This window comes from Dermatophagoides farinae, chromosome 4 (genome assembly GCF_024713945.1).
Source record: "Dermatophagoides farinae isolate YC_2012a chromosome 4, ASM2471394v1, whole genome shotgun sequence".
Taxonomy (NCBI): domain Eukaryota; kingdom Metazoa; phylum Arthropoda; class Arachnida; order Sarcoptiformes; family Pyroglyphidae; genus Dermatophagoides; species Dermatophagoides farinae.
Window position 1 is genome coordinate 348,005 of NC_134680.1, and position 16,005 is coordinate 364,009.

The 16,005-nt window shown below is 31.9% G+C and overlaps 6 protein-coding genes across 13 annotated transcripts; 4 read left to right on the forward strand and 2 right to left on the reverse strand.

The window, feature by feature from the left end:
- The first annotated feature begins 6 nt into the window (after positions 1-6).
- Positions 7-2,385, forward strand: Ppox (protoporphyrinogen oxidase). Its single transcript, XM_047064389.2, has 2 exons — positions 7-297; positions 368-2,385. The coding sequence occupies exons 1-2, from the start codon at positions 49-51 to the stop codon at positions 1,607-1,609; spliced, it is 1,491 nt and encodes a 496-aa protein (XP_046920345.2). The 5' UTR covers positions 7-48; the 3' UTR covers positions 1,610-2,385.
- On the reverse strand, positions 1,630-8,472 carry LOC124500352 (brother of CDO). Of its 6 annotated transcripts, none has more exons than XM_075730845.1 (4): positions 6,954-7,359; positions 6,237-6,893; positions 4,854-6,103; positions 1,630-4,787 (listed from the first exon to the last, which is right to left on the reverse strand). In XM_075730845.1, exons 3-4 carry the CDS (start codon positions 5,593-5,595, stop codon positions 1,915-1,917), a joined length of 3,615 nt encoding a protein of 1,204 aa, XP_075586960.1. In that variant the 5' UTR covers positions 5,596-6,103; positions 6,237-6,893; positions 6,954-7,359; the 3' UTR covers positions 1,630-1,914. The 6 variants fall into 6 exon arrangements, with proteins under 6 accessions (XP_075586960.1, XP_075586962.1, XP_075586961.1 ...); XM_075730847.1 differs by having other exon boundaries at positions 6,212-6,893; XM_075730846.1 differs by having other exon boundaries at positions 6,208-6,893.
- fbl (pantothenate kinase 3 fbl) lies at positions 7,770-12,574 on the forward strand. 3 transcript variants are annotated; one of them, XM_075730856.1, is made up of 4 exons: positions 7,770-7,896; positions 9,684-9,964; positions 10,301-11,022; positions 11,101-12,574. In XM_075730856.1, exons 2-4 carry the CDS (start codon positions 9,936-9,938, stop codon positions 12,180-12,182), a joined length of 1,833 nt encoding a protein of 610 aa, XP_075586971.1. In that variant the 5' UTR covers positions 7,770-7,896; positions 9,684-9,935; the 3' UTR covers positions 12,183-12,574. The 3 variants fall into 3 exon arrangements, with proteins under 3 accessions (XP_075586971.1, XP_075586970.1, XP_075586969.1); XM_075730855.1 differs by lacking the exon at positions 7,770-7,896 and adding an exon at positions 9,331-9,621; XM_075730854.1 differs by lacking the exon at positions 7,770-7,896 and having other exon boundaries at positions 9,331-9,964.
- Positions 12,575-12,633: 59 nt separating this feature from the next.
- On the forward strand, positions 12,634-14,528 carry LOC124500378 (DNA polymerase eta-like). Its single transcript, XM_047064443.2, has 2 exons — positions 12,634-12,814; positions 12,873-14,528. The coding sequence occupies exons 1-2, from the start codon at positions 12,634-12,636 to the stop codon at positions 14,420-14,422; spliced, it is 1,731 nt and encodes a 576-aa protein (XP_046920399.2). The 3' UTR covers positions 14,423-14,528.
- Positions 14,403-14,965, reverse strand: LOC124500379 (mediator of RNA polymerase II transcription subunit 22). The gene has a single exon (XM_047064445.2). It carries the CDS (start codon positions 14,890-14,892, stop codon positions 14,476-14,478), a length of 417 nt encoding a protein of 138 aa, XP_046920401.1. The 5' UTR covers positions 14,893-14,965; the 3' UTR covers positions 14,403-14,475.
- Positions 14,966-15,086: 121 nt separating this feature from the next.
- RpL17 (ribosomal protein L17) lies at positions 15,087-15,981 on the forward strand. Its single transcript, XM_047053902.2, has 2 exons — positions 15,087-15,566; positions 15,633-15,981. The coding sequence occupies exons 1-2, from the start codon at positions 15,210-15,212 to the stop codon at positions 15,831-15,833; spliced, it is 558 nt and encodes a 185-aa protein (XP_046909858.1). The 5' UTR covers positions 15,087-15,209; the 3' UTR covers positions 15,834-15,981.
- Positions 15,982-16,005: the final 24 nt, after the last annotated feature.

Below are 16,005 nucleotides of genomic sequence, written 5' to 3' on the forward strand. Positions count from 1 at the left end.
TATAAATCATGATGATGATGATGATCAATCATCAAGAGCAAGAAAAAAATGCCAAAATCAATTGCAATATTAGGTGGTGGTATTAGTGGATTATCAGCCGCTTATTATCTATTGGAGAAATCCATTCAAAATAGCGTGCGTATTGGAAAAATTTATCTATTCGAACAACAATCACGTGTTGGTGGTTGGCTACGATCGAAACCGATCCATCAAAACGCTGATGATGATGAACATTTTGAACTTGGTCCACGAACAATCAGTTTGAATTCATATGCTGGAATCAATTGTCTTTCATTGGTAAGTAATTTAGATTAAATCGTTTTTTTTCGGTCATCATGTTAATTGATTGATTCAATTCAACCGATAGGTTAATTCCATTGGACTGGCTGAACAAATTAAATCAGTATCGAAACAATCGAAAAGTTTTAAACGACGTTATGTTGTTATTGGTGGTCAACTTCGTCTTCTGCCCAATAGTTTGAGTGATTTATTTATTCAAAGACCACCATTTAAACCATTTGTGTACTATTTATGGAATGATATTCGACAACCACCTGTTCAGATTTATGATCCAAACACTGATGATATTTCGGTTGATGATTTTTTCCGTCAAAGATTTGGTGAAGATATTGCCCGTTATTTGATAAATCCATTATGTATGGGTATAACCGGTGGTGATAGCCGAACATTATCAATGCGATCAATATTTACATCAATGTTCCAGAAAGAACAAAAATATGGATCTGTAGTGAAATCAATGTTAAAAAACAAAGATGATATTTTCCAAGAATTACGTGACGATTCTCTTGTCCAACAATCAATTAATGAAAAATGGGCCGTTTTTTCATTTCAAAATGGAATTGAATCATTACCAAAACGATTAAGTTCGTTGTTGATGGAAAAATTTCCATCACAAATTGAATTAATGCTCGACACCAAAGTCAATGGAATCGAATTTCCCAGATCGGATAAATGCCTGATAAATATCGTTCATAAACAACGTGGTGTAGATAAAATTCAAGTTGATCATTGTTTCTCATCAATACCCGCCATTCATTTAGCTCCGTTACTACAATCATCATCAAACTTATCGGAACTTAAATCAACACTTTTGTCAATCAAAACTATACATATGGCTGTTGTTTGTATGCAATTCGATGCGGAAATTATTCCATCAGATATGGGATTCGGATTTCTTGTACCGGCAACGGAAAATTCTCAAATTCTCGGTGTTACATTTGATTCGTGTATATTTCCAGAATCGCGAACCAAATTAACCGTTATGTTAGGTGGATATATGTTTGAAAAATTATTTGGTCATCCTGATCAAATGGTAGATCATGATCAAATTATCGATATATCACTTCAAGCACTGAAAACCTATATGAAAATCAATGAACTACCATGCAATGTACATGTTGCCATTCACAAGGATTGTATTCCTCAATATACTGTCGGCCATCAAAATCGATTAAAAAAAATTGAAAAAGAAATTCAAAATCTTCCATTATCATTGTTGGGTGCATCATATTATGGTTTCAGTGTACCGGATACAATACTGCAAGCACGACGAGAATCAGAATTGTGGCATCGACAACAACGGATTTAATTTACAAAAAAAATAAAAAATTTCCATTTGTTTTTCTTTATTTACAAATTCTGAAATGAATGAAAAAAAAGTTATATAACACACGAACGCACACACACACAGAATAAAATATTTTTAAAAAAAGCTCAATTATATAAATAATAAAAGATTGAGAAAATGAATAAATTGGTGGCATCAATTTGAGATACAAAAAAAAAACAGAGAAATGAAAGAAAGAAATGGCAGAATATTATTGAAGAATTTGAAAAAAAAATGAAATCAAACACAACTATTTGTCCATCGATGGCTGATGTTATGTCTTTTTTTCAGCATGAACTTTGCATTATCACAAAATTATTTCCACCACCATTTGAATGAAAATAGCTGGAATTATTTCCATTCGAATACTGTTGTTGTTGTTGTTGCTGCTGCTGTTGGCGATGATGATGACTTGAATTGTACATATCGATTGTTGAACCACCACCATTCGATGATATATTCGTTCGGCTATTATAAAATTGTCCCACACCATTACCATTACCATTCATTAATATGGCTGTAGTTAAATCATGACGACTTCGACGTTTTCTTTCTAATGTACCATTTAAACGTGTAAAACTACTATGATGATGATGATGTTGATTTCGTGTGATGACACCACCATTATCATTATTATGATTATTATTCGATGATGATAATGTCGATGGTGATGATGACGGTGGTATCGATGGCTCTAATAAATATGATCCGGGTATCGAATTTTTCAATGGCCTTTTACGATCAATTGTAGCTGTTTGGTGGTTATTCTGTTGCTGCTGTTCAGTTTGATGATGATTTTTGTTATCCACACGTTTTTGATCATTTGAATTATTATACAGCAAATGATTTGATGAATAACTTAAGGCCGTAGAATTACGAAATGAATTTCGTCGATTCATTATTGAACAAGCAGAATCTGTTGTCGTTTCATCATCATCTGTTGATTGATGATGATGATGATTTTTATTATTATTGTTTATATTATGCTGTGAACCATTACCAACAGATTTTAACATCAATAAACCAGATGCCGTACTATTATGGTGATTGTGGCCATTTGCTATAACAGAAACTGATGATGGTTTGGTTGCTGAAAGACGTCGATTTTGTTCTTGCAATAAACCATTGATGGCAGTAAAATAATTATGATGAGGATGATGATTGTGATTGGAATTATTTTCCAATTTCAATTTGGTTCCATCCATTGTTGTCGTTGTATTGCATGCAGTATTAGTAGCACCAGAATTTTTAGATGTTTTTTGTCGTAAACAACAAATTATTGAACAGGAAATAATGAATAATGCCATGGTAATGATAATGATAACGATGGCAAGCCAATATTGATCACGTGTTAGCCATTTAGGTTTCATCATTTTTATACCGAAAACAAAATCACCATAATCATCATCATTGGTTTTGTTATCATCATCAATTCCATTGGTAGATGGTGGCAGTAATCTTGGCCGTTCATTCGAAATTTCATCTTTCGAATCTTTTGTCAACGATGATGATGCTATTGTCTTCACCGTATAAATATTGGAAAAATCCGAAGTACCAGCATCGTTGAAACATTGCATTTTAATTTCATACGCTGTATTTGGTTTTAAATGTGGTATATTTTGACTACGGCTTGTGGCACCTACAGAAGTGACCATTAGATATTGGCCAGCAGAATCGGTAGCACGATAATTGATGAAAAAACCATCCACAGGCTGTTGATCAATATTCAAATGTTCCCATTGAACCACGATTTCTTCCGGCGATATTGATGTTGCATTCAATATTGTTGGTGGCATCGTCGGACGTTTCATTTGGGGATCTTTTTGAAATACAAATTTATTGGAACTTTTACCATTTTTATTATCATCATTTGAATATACGGCTGCTATACGAAATCGATATGTTGAATTTGGATTCAAACAACAAACTGGATATGAAAAAATATGTGCCGGTATATCAATGTCCACTGTGTTCCAATCACCATGTCCCAATTCTTTGTATTGAACTTTAAAAAATTGTATCGGTAATCCAGTTGATTTCGGTACATGCCATCTAACCATAACAGAATCATCATTTAATTTTGATATTTCCGGTCTTGATGGTGGTATTAATTTCAAATCTTTACCAAATTTTCCATGTTTTTTCTTCGAATGATGATGATGATGATTGTGATGATGTGGATGTGGTTGATTTTGATGATCATGATTTTTTGATTCTTCACCCTGACCTCCTTGACCATTATCATCATCATCATTATCATTTGGTCGATAATTTGTATTATCAAGAAAATCCGGTTGTTCATAACCATCCGTAATGGATGGATCCATAATGGATGGATTATTTTCATTCAGATGGCTATCAACAAATCGATGATGATGATGGGTACTTGAAACTTGTTGATTATGATGATGATGATGATAATTATTCAATGATTTGAATTGAATCACTTTAATGGCATAAGTAGTACCCAATTCATTTGTAGCAAAACATTGATAAATCCCTTGATGTAATTGTGGGCTGGCACCAATTATTTTCAATAGTGAACCATCTTGTTCAAAGAAAACATCATTCGTTATTTGTGAATCAATAAAATAACCATTATGTAACCAACTGATTAATGGTCTTGGTTCACCACGTGCATCACAATGGAGGTCATAATTTTGACCGGATTCCATTTCAATTGTTTCATATTCATCTTGGATGATTTCAGGCATTTCATATACTTTTAATTCAGTATTTGCTTCCAATGATGATTTAGAATTCGAAGCACTACATGAATAAATACCTTCGTCTTGTTTTTGTACGGTTGTAATGACCATCACACCATTGGTGATGAATGTTCGTTGTTTGGGCAGTTCACCATTGCCATCAATTTTGGTCCACATAATTTTCGGTATTGGATAACCATGTGCAACACATTCAAATGTTATATTCGATCCAAGTATAACGGTCATTTGTGTTTTTGGTTGTAACATAAACCGTAAAGGTTTCAATTCATTTGGTGAATGTTTTGGTTTCATCACTTTCAATTGAACAAAATGATTTGCATACATTTTTTCTTGTAAAAATGGATTATGTGCAATACAACGATATACACCAGAATCGAATGGACGAACATTTTGTATTAATAGCTGTCCGGATGGTAATATTCTATATCGATCTATATATACATAAATACAAAATTACTAAAAAGTTAAAATCATAGCCATATATGATGATTACTTACCATGGCTGATATTATTTGCAGTTATCGTTACATTATGATTAAATTCAAATTCCGCTACAGCTAACGGTATTGAATGCGGTAGATTACATGGTATAATGACATTATTACCAGCAATAGCTGTCATATTGATTATCGATTCTTGATCCTGGTCAAATGGCATTAATTCAGCAATAATTAATTTAGCTGGTTGGCTAACAATAACCTGGTTATTCCATTCAGCAAGACATTGGAATACAGCACCTTGAAGATTGGTCATCATCATCATCATTTGTGATCGTTGCCTTTGCTGTTGTTGTGAATCAATCGATGATGATGATGATGGTAAATCATTATTATTGGATTTTTGTAATTTGATTGATAGTTTATTTTCACTAATTTTAATCCAATCAAAATTATCATCACTATCATTTTCTGTTAGTATTGTTCCATTTAATAACCATCTAATATGTGCATCGGATGGTGATACTTGACATTTGAATGTAATTCGTCGACCATCAGCTGAAGCAGCCCATATTGTTTCTGGTTCAACAATAAATTGTAATCTTTGATCATCATGATGATGCGGATGTCTTTTACCACCACCGCCACCATCGTCATTTAATAGAAAGAATTTATTATTTTGCAAACTTGTCGTCGTTGTCGTCGTCGTTGTTGATTTTACAGTTGACAATGTTGATATAAAAATGTAAACAAACATCAAGATGATGACATTATTATCCATATGATGATGATGATAAGACATGATTTGTATTTATGTTTTGTTTGCATTTGATTGACATTCAATGATTGACATACATAACAATGATATGTGTGATGTGACACACACACAATATATTTATTTTCGGTAGTAGTAAATCAAAATAAAACAAAAAACAAAACGATAAATTTCAATGAATGAAAATGATCATCATCATCATCAACGTAGAACCATGGAAACACAATCAAATCAGAAAAAAAAATTGTGTTCATTAAAATAAATTGGCATCGATTCGATTCTATTGATTTTGCCAGTTCTTTTTCTTGTAGGTAATACACACACACACACACACAAACACCATTGAATCATTGGCAAAAGAAAGCCGGCATTTTAACAAAATGAACGTTTGTGGAATTTTTCGACTTCAAAATCATGATGATGAACTTGCTTGTTAAACAACATAGAAATGAAAAATGAAAGTGGAGTATATAGATCGAATCTTTCTGTTTTGTTGAAATTGGATGATGGTGATGATGATGATCAACAAACAAATCTATAAATCCATCGTATAAGAACAACAGAAGGGAGAAAAAACAAAAAATTATTTTTCATAAAGAGAATCGTGCTCTTTTTATAACCAACAAAACATATACACACACACACTAAGAGAGAGAGATTATACAAACACAGTATATTCAAATCGACCAGAAACACAGAAACACACACAAACAGAAAAAAAACAGATGGAAATAATCGAAGAAAATAGTAAATTTTTGTTTTCCATCTAAACACACACACATTCGAAATAAATGATTCGATGATGATGATTTGTTTACAAAATGCTTGATGTTATATAACCGACACATATGGATTTGTGATATTCTGATGGAAAGAACATTCTTTTTTTTCAAAAAAAGAAAGAAGAAAATCTTCTGGTGGCTTGTGTTTGGAATTTTCAATGAATTGATCCTTTCATCATCATCATCATCATCGTAAAAAAAATAGGGGCACATTATTGGTCGGTTGAATGGTTGAGATATTTGTGTATTTGTATATCATACCAAAACCACTACTACAATTTTTTTTCTTCTTTGAATTCCAAAGAAAGAAACAAAACAAAAACAAAACAAAAAAAAATATCCCGGCAAAGTAGAAGCTTGCTAAGCTTGCCCAGCAACAAAATATTGGCCTGTTCTGTTTTCTTCTTTACGGGTTTACTTGTTGCTTCAATTCAACTAAACACACGCAGACACACACACACACACACACGAATGAATCAACCATTGATTGACCATAAACAACGACGAGAAGGTCGAAACCATTTTTTGTTTTCTTGTTGAAGCCTAAAATGAAAGCAACAACAGGCTCAGTTTTGCGTTATCTTTATTCATTTTACGACTTACGAGTTTCGAGGTTTTCAATTTTCATTTTCATTTTTTTTTGTGAATAAAAATTCTTTATTTCGAAAATGGAATACTGATAGTGGTAGTGGCGCTGGTGCTGGTGGCGACGACGATTGTAGTTGTCCTTCAATGATGGGAGGGTTTTTTTTCTTATTTGGAAGGTTCATGGTCCCATTCATCACCTTGTTTTCAAGACATGTAGAGAGATACAGACAAATCGAATAAAACAACTATAACCACCACCACCTCAAAGACCCATAATCATCATGATGATGATGATGATAAGCGCTAACCATTTATTTGATCGTCGGTCAATTTTGGCTTTTATTCGATGATTATATATGGGTGTTGTTTGTTGGTGATGAAACAAACGAGACTATTACGACTATATGGCGGCTATTTACAACACACACACACATACACACAAGAGATTTGAACTTCGACACATTCCACATTCGATTTTTGTTTTTCAATTCAAATGTTTGACTCTCAACAACATTTTGGGTGATGATATGATGACCTTTGATGATGGTCAATGCTTCAATAATGGTTGTTGCTTTTGCTTGGCACTGAGTAGAAAAAAAAACTAAATTTTTTTTTTTTGATAATGATGAAAAGTGGAAAGTGGAAAATTTATCGACAAAAATTTTTCATAAATTTTTTTTTCTCTCTCTCTGTGTGTGTTTGCGCGCAACAACATCGATTTTTTTTTATTTTCCATTTTTTTCGCGTAAAACCCTCTCTTTAAAAAAAACCAAAATTCTTATCATCATCTGAATGGCTTTTGAAGGAATTTATGGGGTTTTTTTTTCGTTGTGAAGATGATGTTGCTACCAGTGTTTTTCTGTTTTGTTTTGTTTTGTTTCTTCTGGCTTGTGTTTTTTTTCCACATTAAAAGAGAGATTGAAGAGTGAGAGCGATATTGGATTTTCGAATGTGGCAGGTGTGTGTTTGTCCATTGACCTGATGATGATGATGAACATTTTTCCGTTTTGTTTTGTTTTCTATTTCTCTGTCTGACCGAAAATTGTTTTTTTTTTTTTGGATTTAATTTCTGTCCAACTAAGATTTATTAACCATTGCTTGATGGTGAAAAAAAAAAACAGAAAAGATCCACAACAAACAACAGGTGGTGTTTGTGGAACATTTTTTCATTTTTGATCATGATGTTATTGATAATTTGTTGAGTAAAAAAAAATTTTTTTTGCAAATATCAATTTCCGCAATCTATAATCGATGCGATAGAGTACAGTACAAGGTTAAAATAGCCATTGATGTCTATTTTTACAAACAAACAAAAAAAGAGATTTATATTCATTTGATGATTTGTGGGTGGTAAAAAAAACGAAATCTTGACAAATGATAATGATGATGATGATGATGATTTTTTCCTTTCAATTATATATCATCATCATCATTGAAATCGTGATGATGGAACGAAAAAAAAACCTACAAACCTATTAAAAAGATTTTTCTGGTCTATTTTAGGCCTATTTTTTTATTTCTTATCATCATCGAGATAATAACCATTTTTTTTGTTTTTGCTTCCATCATCATCATCATCATTATTATTATCGCGATGATATTATGACCCATCCATCCATCCATCCATTTCGAATTGAAAGAAAAAAAGATTTCCTCATGCAGTGTAAAGAAAAAAAAAATTGCCAACAATAAGTACAGGCCGAAAAACATTCGAGAGATACCGTATGATTTTTTCGTTTTTTTCTCTTCTATAGTTGAGGAGAAAAATCACTCGATTGATTAGTGTTTACGTTGATTGTCGTTGTATGGCCAATCGATAATTATATTATTCGATGATTATCTGGTTTTTTTTTCTCTTTCTTTTCTTTTGATTCTTTTCAATTCTCAAATTAATGACGCAAATTAATTTCCTCTTTTCGAAAACGAAAAGAAAAATTCAAACGTAAAAGTAAAAGTTTTGTTTTGTTTTTTCATTACAGAGAAGCCAATCAATAGTTTTGAATAACAAAAAAAAAATTTTCAATTTTTTTTTCGCATTGATGTTAATATGATGTCATTGATTGATCAACGGACATTCATCAATTATCTTGCACAAATTGACGATACGATACGATACGGCACAGGATATGACGATTTTTTTTGTGATGTGATAATTTTCGATTAGAGCTGGTTGCTTGATTGGTTTATTGCCATTTTTTGTTTTCACTATTGGCACTTTTTTCTTCGTTTTCTTGGTTTTTTTTCCGATTTTCTGACTTTTATCACCACCTAAAAAAACATTTGATTTATTTGAAAATGATGTGTGGTGGTGGTGGTGGTGGCTGTATATGTAAATTTTTTTTTCTTTTTTCTTTCTTTTTTTTTGTCGTTTGACAACAAGAGTCGAACCATTTTTAAATGAAAAAAAAATCGCGTCATCATCAACCATCATCATTCAATAGTTTGTCGTTGACGAAGAAATTTTCTGTTGTATTCAATGGACATAAACACACAGCTCTCCATATATACACACAATCAGCTTCTATTTGAGATAGAAAGATAGATATTTTTGGTCATGTCGTTTATTTTTTTTTCTTTTTATATGTATATTATATGTATATCATACCTTTTCAACAATCATCAAACGACTACTACGACAACGACAACTTGTTGAACTAAAGACGATGACGGTTGATTGGTTTTAGTTTGGTTCATATTTCAGTTAGTTGATGATGATGATGATGATGATGTTTTTTTCTGTTTCAGACAAACGATGAAATGAGGAAAAAAAATTAACTATTTAATCAATCGATTTGATTCGATTCGAAAGAATTTTTTGTTGTTGCTTCTGGTGGATCGATGTTGAATATTTGTATATAAAAATATCATCATGAATTAATTTGGTTGCCACACATCGAAAATTTCTTCTTCTACTGAAAAAAAAGTCCATAAACCAACGACAAAATCATCAATTGTTCCATTCATTCATTCATTCATCATTAGGAAATCAAAAAAAAAATGGCAAGCAAAGTAATCAATACAACCAGGTAAGCCAAAAAAATAATTAAAAATTTTTTTCATTGATCAAATTCGAATCGAAAATAAACAAATTCGAATCCGCGGTTCGTTCGATTCGTGTACTAGGCCATTCATAAATACCGTGATTTATTTTTTAACATTCGGGTCGTTCTCGAATGATATTTACATCACAACAAAATCATGCTGGATGATAAGATAATCTATTTCTTCCAAAATAATTAAGATGTGATTCAAGTGTTTTTTATTTTTTTATTTTTTTCCATTCAAAAAAGTATTTATTATCTTGTCTTGTTTTTTTTAAATAACAAAAATAAAAAAAAAATTAATTTTTTTTACCACTCTAGTTCGAATACACTGGTATCATCATCATCGACATCATTTTGTAATCATTGTAAAGATAAAATTGATAAAACAAATACCACCACATTGAATCCAACATCACAATCAACAACATTAGAAAATCAAGAATCATCATCATCATCATCATCAGCAGCATTAAAATATCAAGAATTAATTAATCCATATCGACAACAAAGTTATTTAAGTCGTAAAGAGATTGCATTACTTAAAAGTCGTGCTGCAACGACGACCACGACCACGACCACAGCAATATTGAATGATTGGCCATCAAAGTGTAAAACATTATTGAATCATTTGAATATTGATAATGAAATAGAACAAAATCCACATCAATATCATCATCATCATCATCATAATCATCAGGAGACGATATTAAATGGCCAACAAAAATTATTGAATAATAGTGACCGAATTGCATTATCATCATCATCATCTGCGAAATTTAAATCATCATCATCATATCCATATCTAAATCATATTTTTGTTCATGATAATCGAATGATTATGATGAACAATAGTAATAATCATGATGATCATGATTGTAGCAATAGCAATAATAGTAATGATGATGATGATTGTAAATCAAAAATTTACATTGAAAATAATGTTCCAACATTAAATTCATGTTCATCACCGACAACTATAAATCGAACAACAACAAATAGCCACAATGATTCTTTGATATATAATGGACGATCTGAACCACGTAAGATTGGATTTTGTTTTCGATTTTTTTTTCGAATTCTCATTTCTTTTTTTTTCCACTATAAATCCAATAATATAGCAATGCCATGGTTTGGCATGGACATTGGTGGTACATTAGTGAAATTAGTTTATTTTGAACCAACAGATCTGCCACCGGATATGAAAACCGATGAAACAGAAATTCTCGACCAAATTCGTCATTATTTATGTAGTAGTTCATCATATGGAAAAACCGGTATCAGGGATATACACTTGCAGATGGATAATTGTTGTATTAATAATCGAATCGGGACATTGCATTTTATTCGTTTTCCAACTTCGGAAATGCCTGTATTCATGAAAATGGCCGCTTCGAAAGGATTGGCATCAACATCAAGCACAATTTGTGCTACCGGCGGTGGTGCATTCAAATTCGAACAAGATTTCCAACGTGAATGTCGACTACAATTACATAAATTTGATGAATTAGACTCATTAATACATGGTCTGCATTATATTGAAGCATCAAATCCACATGAATGTTATTATTTCGAGAATGCACGTTCACCATCATTGGCATTGAAGCGACCATTTGATTTTTCACGGCCATATCCATTTCTTGTTGTCAATATTGGTTCTGGTGTTAGCATTTTGGCCGTGTATTCTCCGGATTCATATCGTCGTGTTAGTGGTTCTAGCCTCGGTGGTGGAACATTTCTTGGCCTATGTTCATTACTTACTGGTTGTGACACATTTGAAGATGCCATTAAATTAGCTGCACAGGGTGATTCAACTAAAGTGGATAAATCTGTACGTGACATTTATGGTGGTGATTATTCAAAATTTCGTCTGTCTGCCGATACTGTTGCATCAAGTTTTGGACAAATGTGTTCACGAACAAAACGTGAACAAGTGACGAAAGCCGATCTAGCACGTGCAACATTGGTTACAATAACAAATAATATCGGATCGATTGCAAAAATGTGCGCCATAAGTGAACATATTGATCGTGTATTATTTGTTGGAAATTTTTTACGTGTCAATGAAATTTCATTAAAATTATTGGCATATGCAATGGATTATTGGTCAGAAGGACAGATGAAAGCATTATTCTTGGAACATGAAGGTTATTTTGGTGCTGTTGGTTGTCTATTGGAATTGATGAAAACTGGTAATCAATGAATCAATGAAACCGGTGAATATGTGCACCATATATATATGTTGTTAACATGTGAATTCAAAAATTTTATTACTTAGGTGTTGTGCTTATCGTTGCCTCTTTCTCTCTATCTGATTTGAATTTTCAAAACACAAAAACATTCAATCAATCGATTGATCGATTAACTCGTGTGTTGTGAGTTTTTCCTTTTCTTTCTTTCTTTACATTCGAGACTTTTATCAAAAAAAAAAAATTCGTTTTGTTATTCTGAAATTTCAAACAAACAAACAAACAGAAAAATTTTATCCAATTGTTATTAATGTGTTTAATTTTATTATAGACATGATAATTTTACCTTTTCATTTATTTGAATCAAATTTTCCTTTTTATTAAAAAAAATTCAGAATTTTAAAAATTTTCGAACGTGCGACATCTATCGATTGTTTACATTGGCGATAATCGATTATCATTTCGATGATGAAATTCGAATGTTTTGATTTTTTTTTTGAATTTTTGTTTACAATCGAAATGTCTAATTGTAATCGAATTATTGCTTTAATCGATATGGATTGTTTTTATGTTCAATGTGAACAACGTTTAGAACCGGATAAATGGCTAAAACCATGTGCTGTAGCACAATACAATAATTGGAAAGGTAATTAATTTGATTTGATTTTTTTTCCTTCTAAACGTCTAATATTTTTTCGCAAAAGGTGGTGGAATTATAGCCGTTAATTATGAGGCACGTTCTTTTGGAATTAAACGTGGTATGAGGGGTGATCAAGCTAAACAATTGTGTCCAGAATTGCATATTTTTCGTGTACCCGATGAAAATGGTAAAGCTAAATTGGATAAATATCGTGATGCCAGTACAGAAGTTTTTCAAGCTATTGCTGATTTTATTGACGAACAAGAAAAAACAATGGAAACGGATGATCTGGTCATTTTGGAACGAGCATCAGTGGATGAAGCATTTTTAGATCTAACTAAAATGATCGATGCCAAACCATTAATGTTGCCCGATCTCGATGATTTGACATCGTTCAATACAAAACTTGAATTTGATAATCATTCAATGGCAGAATGGTTTTATCGATTTGAAAATGGTACCGTAAATCATCAAGAAGATATCCGTTTGGTAATGGCTGCCATATTTGTTGGCCAGATACGACAGAAAATCCTCGAGCGAACACAATTCAAATGTTCAGCGGGTATTAGCCACAATAAAATGTTATCAAAACTGGCTTGTGGCTTGAACAAGCCAAATGCACAAACCATATTACCGATGATGGCTGTACCATCATTATTCAAACGAATTGATATCAGTGATGTACGATTATTAGGCGGGAAACTTGGACGTCAAATAAAAGAAATATTTGACATTCAAACAATGTATCAACTTAGCCAATTGAATCGATTTGTATTGAATGAAAAATTCGATGATAAAACCGCTGAATGGTTATATGATCTGGCCAATGGTTTCGATAATGAACAGGTATCGGATCGTCGTTTAACAAAATCACTTGGATGTGGTAAAAATTTTCGTGGTAAAAATGCCTTAAATCGTATAGAAGATGTAGATCATTGGATCAAAGCATTACTTAAAGAACTTTATGAACGAATGATGAAAGATCGAGAAATGAATGACCGATTAGCTAAATTACTTATTGTTGGTTATTATACAGCTGGTAAAGGTCATTGTCATCGATCCATTACTATTGATATTACATCGGGAAATTATCCACTTTCGGAACGTATAGCTGCTGATATAATGCAACAAGTATTTTCCAAATCATCAACAACGATTGCACAGGATCCATTACAAAATCTATCATTAGCTGCGACAAAATTTGTTGATACAACCAACCTACCTGGTGGTGATAATGGAATGGAAAAAATTGAAAAATTTTTCCCCAAAATTGATCGTAATACATTTGTCGAACATCAATCGACAAAAAATCAATCCATTCAACCACAACAACAACAACAACCGGATCATCAACCAAATAAAAAATCTAAAAGTCCAATGAAAAAACGGCCACCAATTACCAATGTACAATCGAATACAATGGATCGATATCTAAACCAGCAGCAACGTCCAACAACGTCCACCGCTGTAAACAACACCAAAGCCGATGATAAAATCGATCTAAATGATCCGAATGTTCGCCAACTTAATAATGAAATGAATCAATTATTGGATTCATTTTTTTATGGTAAAATCTTGTGGATGCTAGAAAATAATCAATGGAAAGAAACGTAATTTTTTTTAAAATTTTTATTTTATTAAATGTTTATTATTCATCATCATCATCATCAAATACTATATTTAATATAAGAATTATAATATTCATCTTCAAGATCATACAATTCACTAGTCATTTCATCACGTAATGCAATTAAAACTTGATCAATTTCTTTGGATTTACGAATATTTGTTTCAGTTTTTTTCGTTATCGATTCATTTATCAACGGAAAATCATTGATGGTTTGATATTGTTTAATTTCCCATATTAATTTCAACAATGATTCACAAGCACGTATAAAATTCGCTGCACGAATATTCACTTCGAATGATAATTCATCCAATTTGGAATATTGGATTTTATCATCAATACGAACAGTACGAAATATTTCGGCAAAATTATCGGCAATAGCATTGATATCACTTTTAAGACGATGTTGATAATTTGTAAGAAAACTATCATATGATTGATGTTGATGATGAGCCATTGCTTAGTGATGATAATTTGGAATTTTATTTTCGGCTCGAAATCTTGAAAAAAAAATTCGCTCAACTCTTTAAATTAACTTTGTTTGTAGAGTAATTATATCGATGAAGGGAACATTCAAAATCGATTGTATCGATTGTTTCAATGTGTGTGTGTTTGTTGTGTTGTGCTGTGTGTGTGTGTGTTTTTTCTCTATACTCTTTCCTGTGTCGTAGCCGTGTGTTTTGTGAGGACACGTTTTTTTTCGAAAAATTTTTTGATTTTTTCTCGGTTTTTTTTTTTGTTTTTTCTTGTTCCAAAAAACTTTTAATCATCAAAATGACTCGTTATCAAACTGAACCCGATAATACGAGTAAATCATGTAAAGCACGTGGCAGTAATCTTCGGGTTCATTTCAAAAATACCCGAGAAACAGCACAAGCAATCAAAAAGATGCCATTGAAACGTGCACAACGTTACCTGAAAAATGTTATCTTGCAGAAAGAAATTGTTCCATTCCGTCGTTTTAACGGTGGTGTTGGCCGTAAAGCACAGATCAAAGCATGGACAATGGCCACACAAGGCCGATGGCCAAAGAAAAGTGCTGAATTTCTACTTCAATTGTTGCGTAATGCTGAAAGTAATGCCGATTTCAAAGGATTGGATGTCGAACGTTTGGTCATTGATCATATTATGGTTTGTTTGTGTTTACTCATTTTTTTTCCATTGAAAATTTTTTTTTTATCATTCTGTCAATTATAGGTAAATCGTGCACCAAAAATGCGTCGTCGTACATATCGTGCACATGGTCGTATTAATCCATACATGTCAAGTCCATGTCATATTGAATTGATATTGGCCGAAAAAGAACAAGTGGTAGCCAAAGGACAGGATGAAGATGCACCGAAGAAAAAATTATCGAAAAAGAAATTGGCTCGACAAAAGTTGATGAATCGTGAATGAGAATTTTTTTTATTTTGGCTGACAAAACAATGAATGAATGCTCACAAACAACATCCTGTGGACATTATTCTTCATTATTATTATTTTAATGATTATTATGAATAATATAATAAGAATAAATAAATTGAAAAAAAAATTACAAAAAAAATGATTTTTTATTTTTTCCAAATAT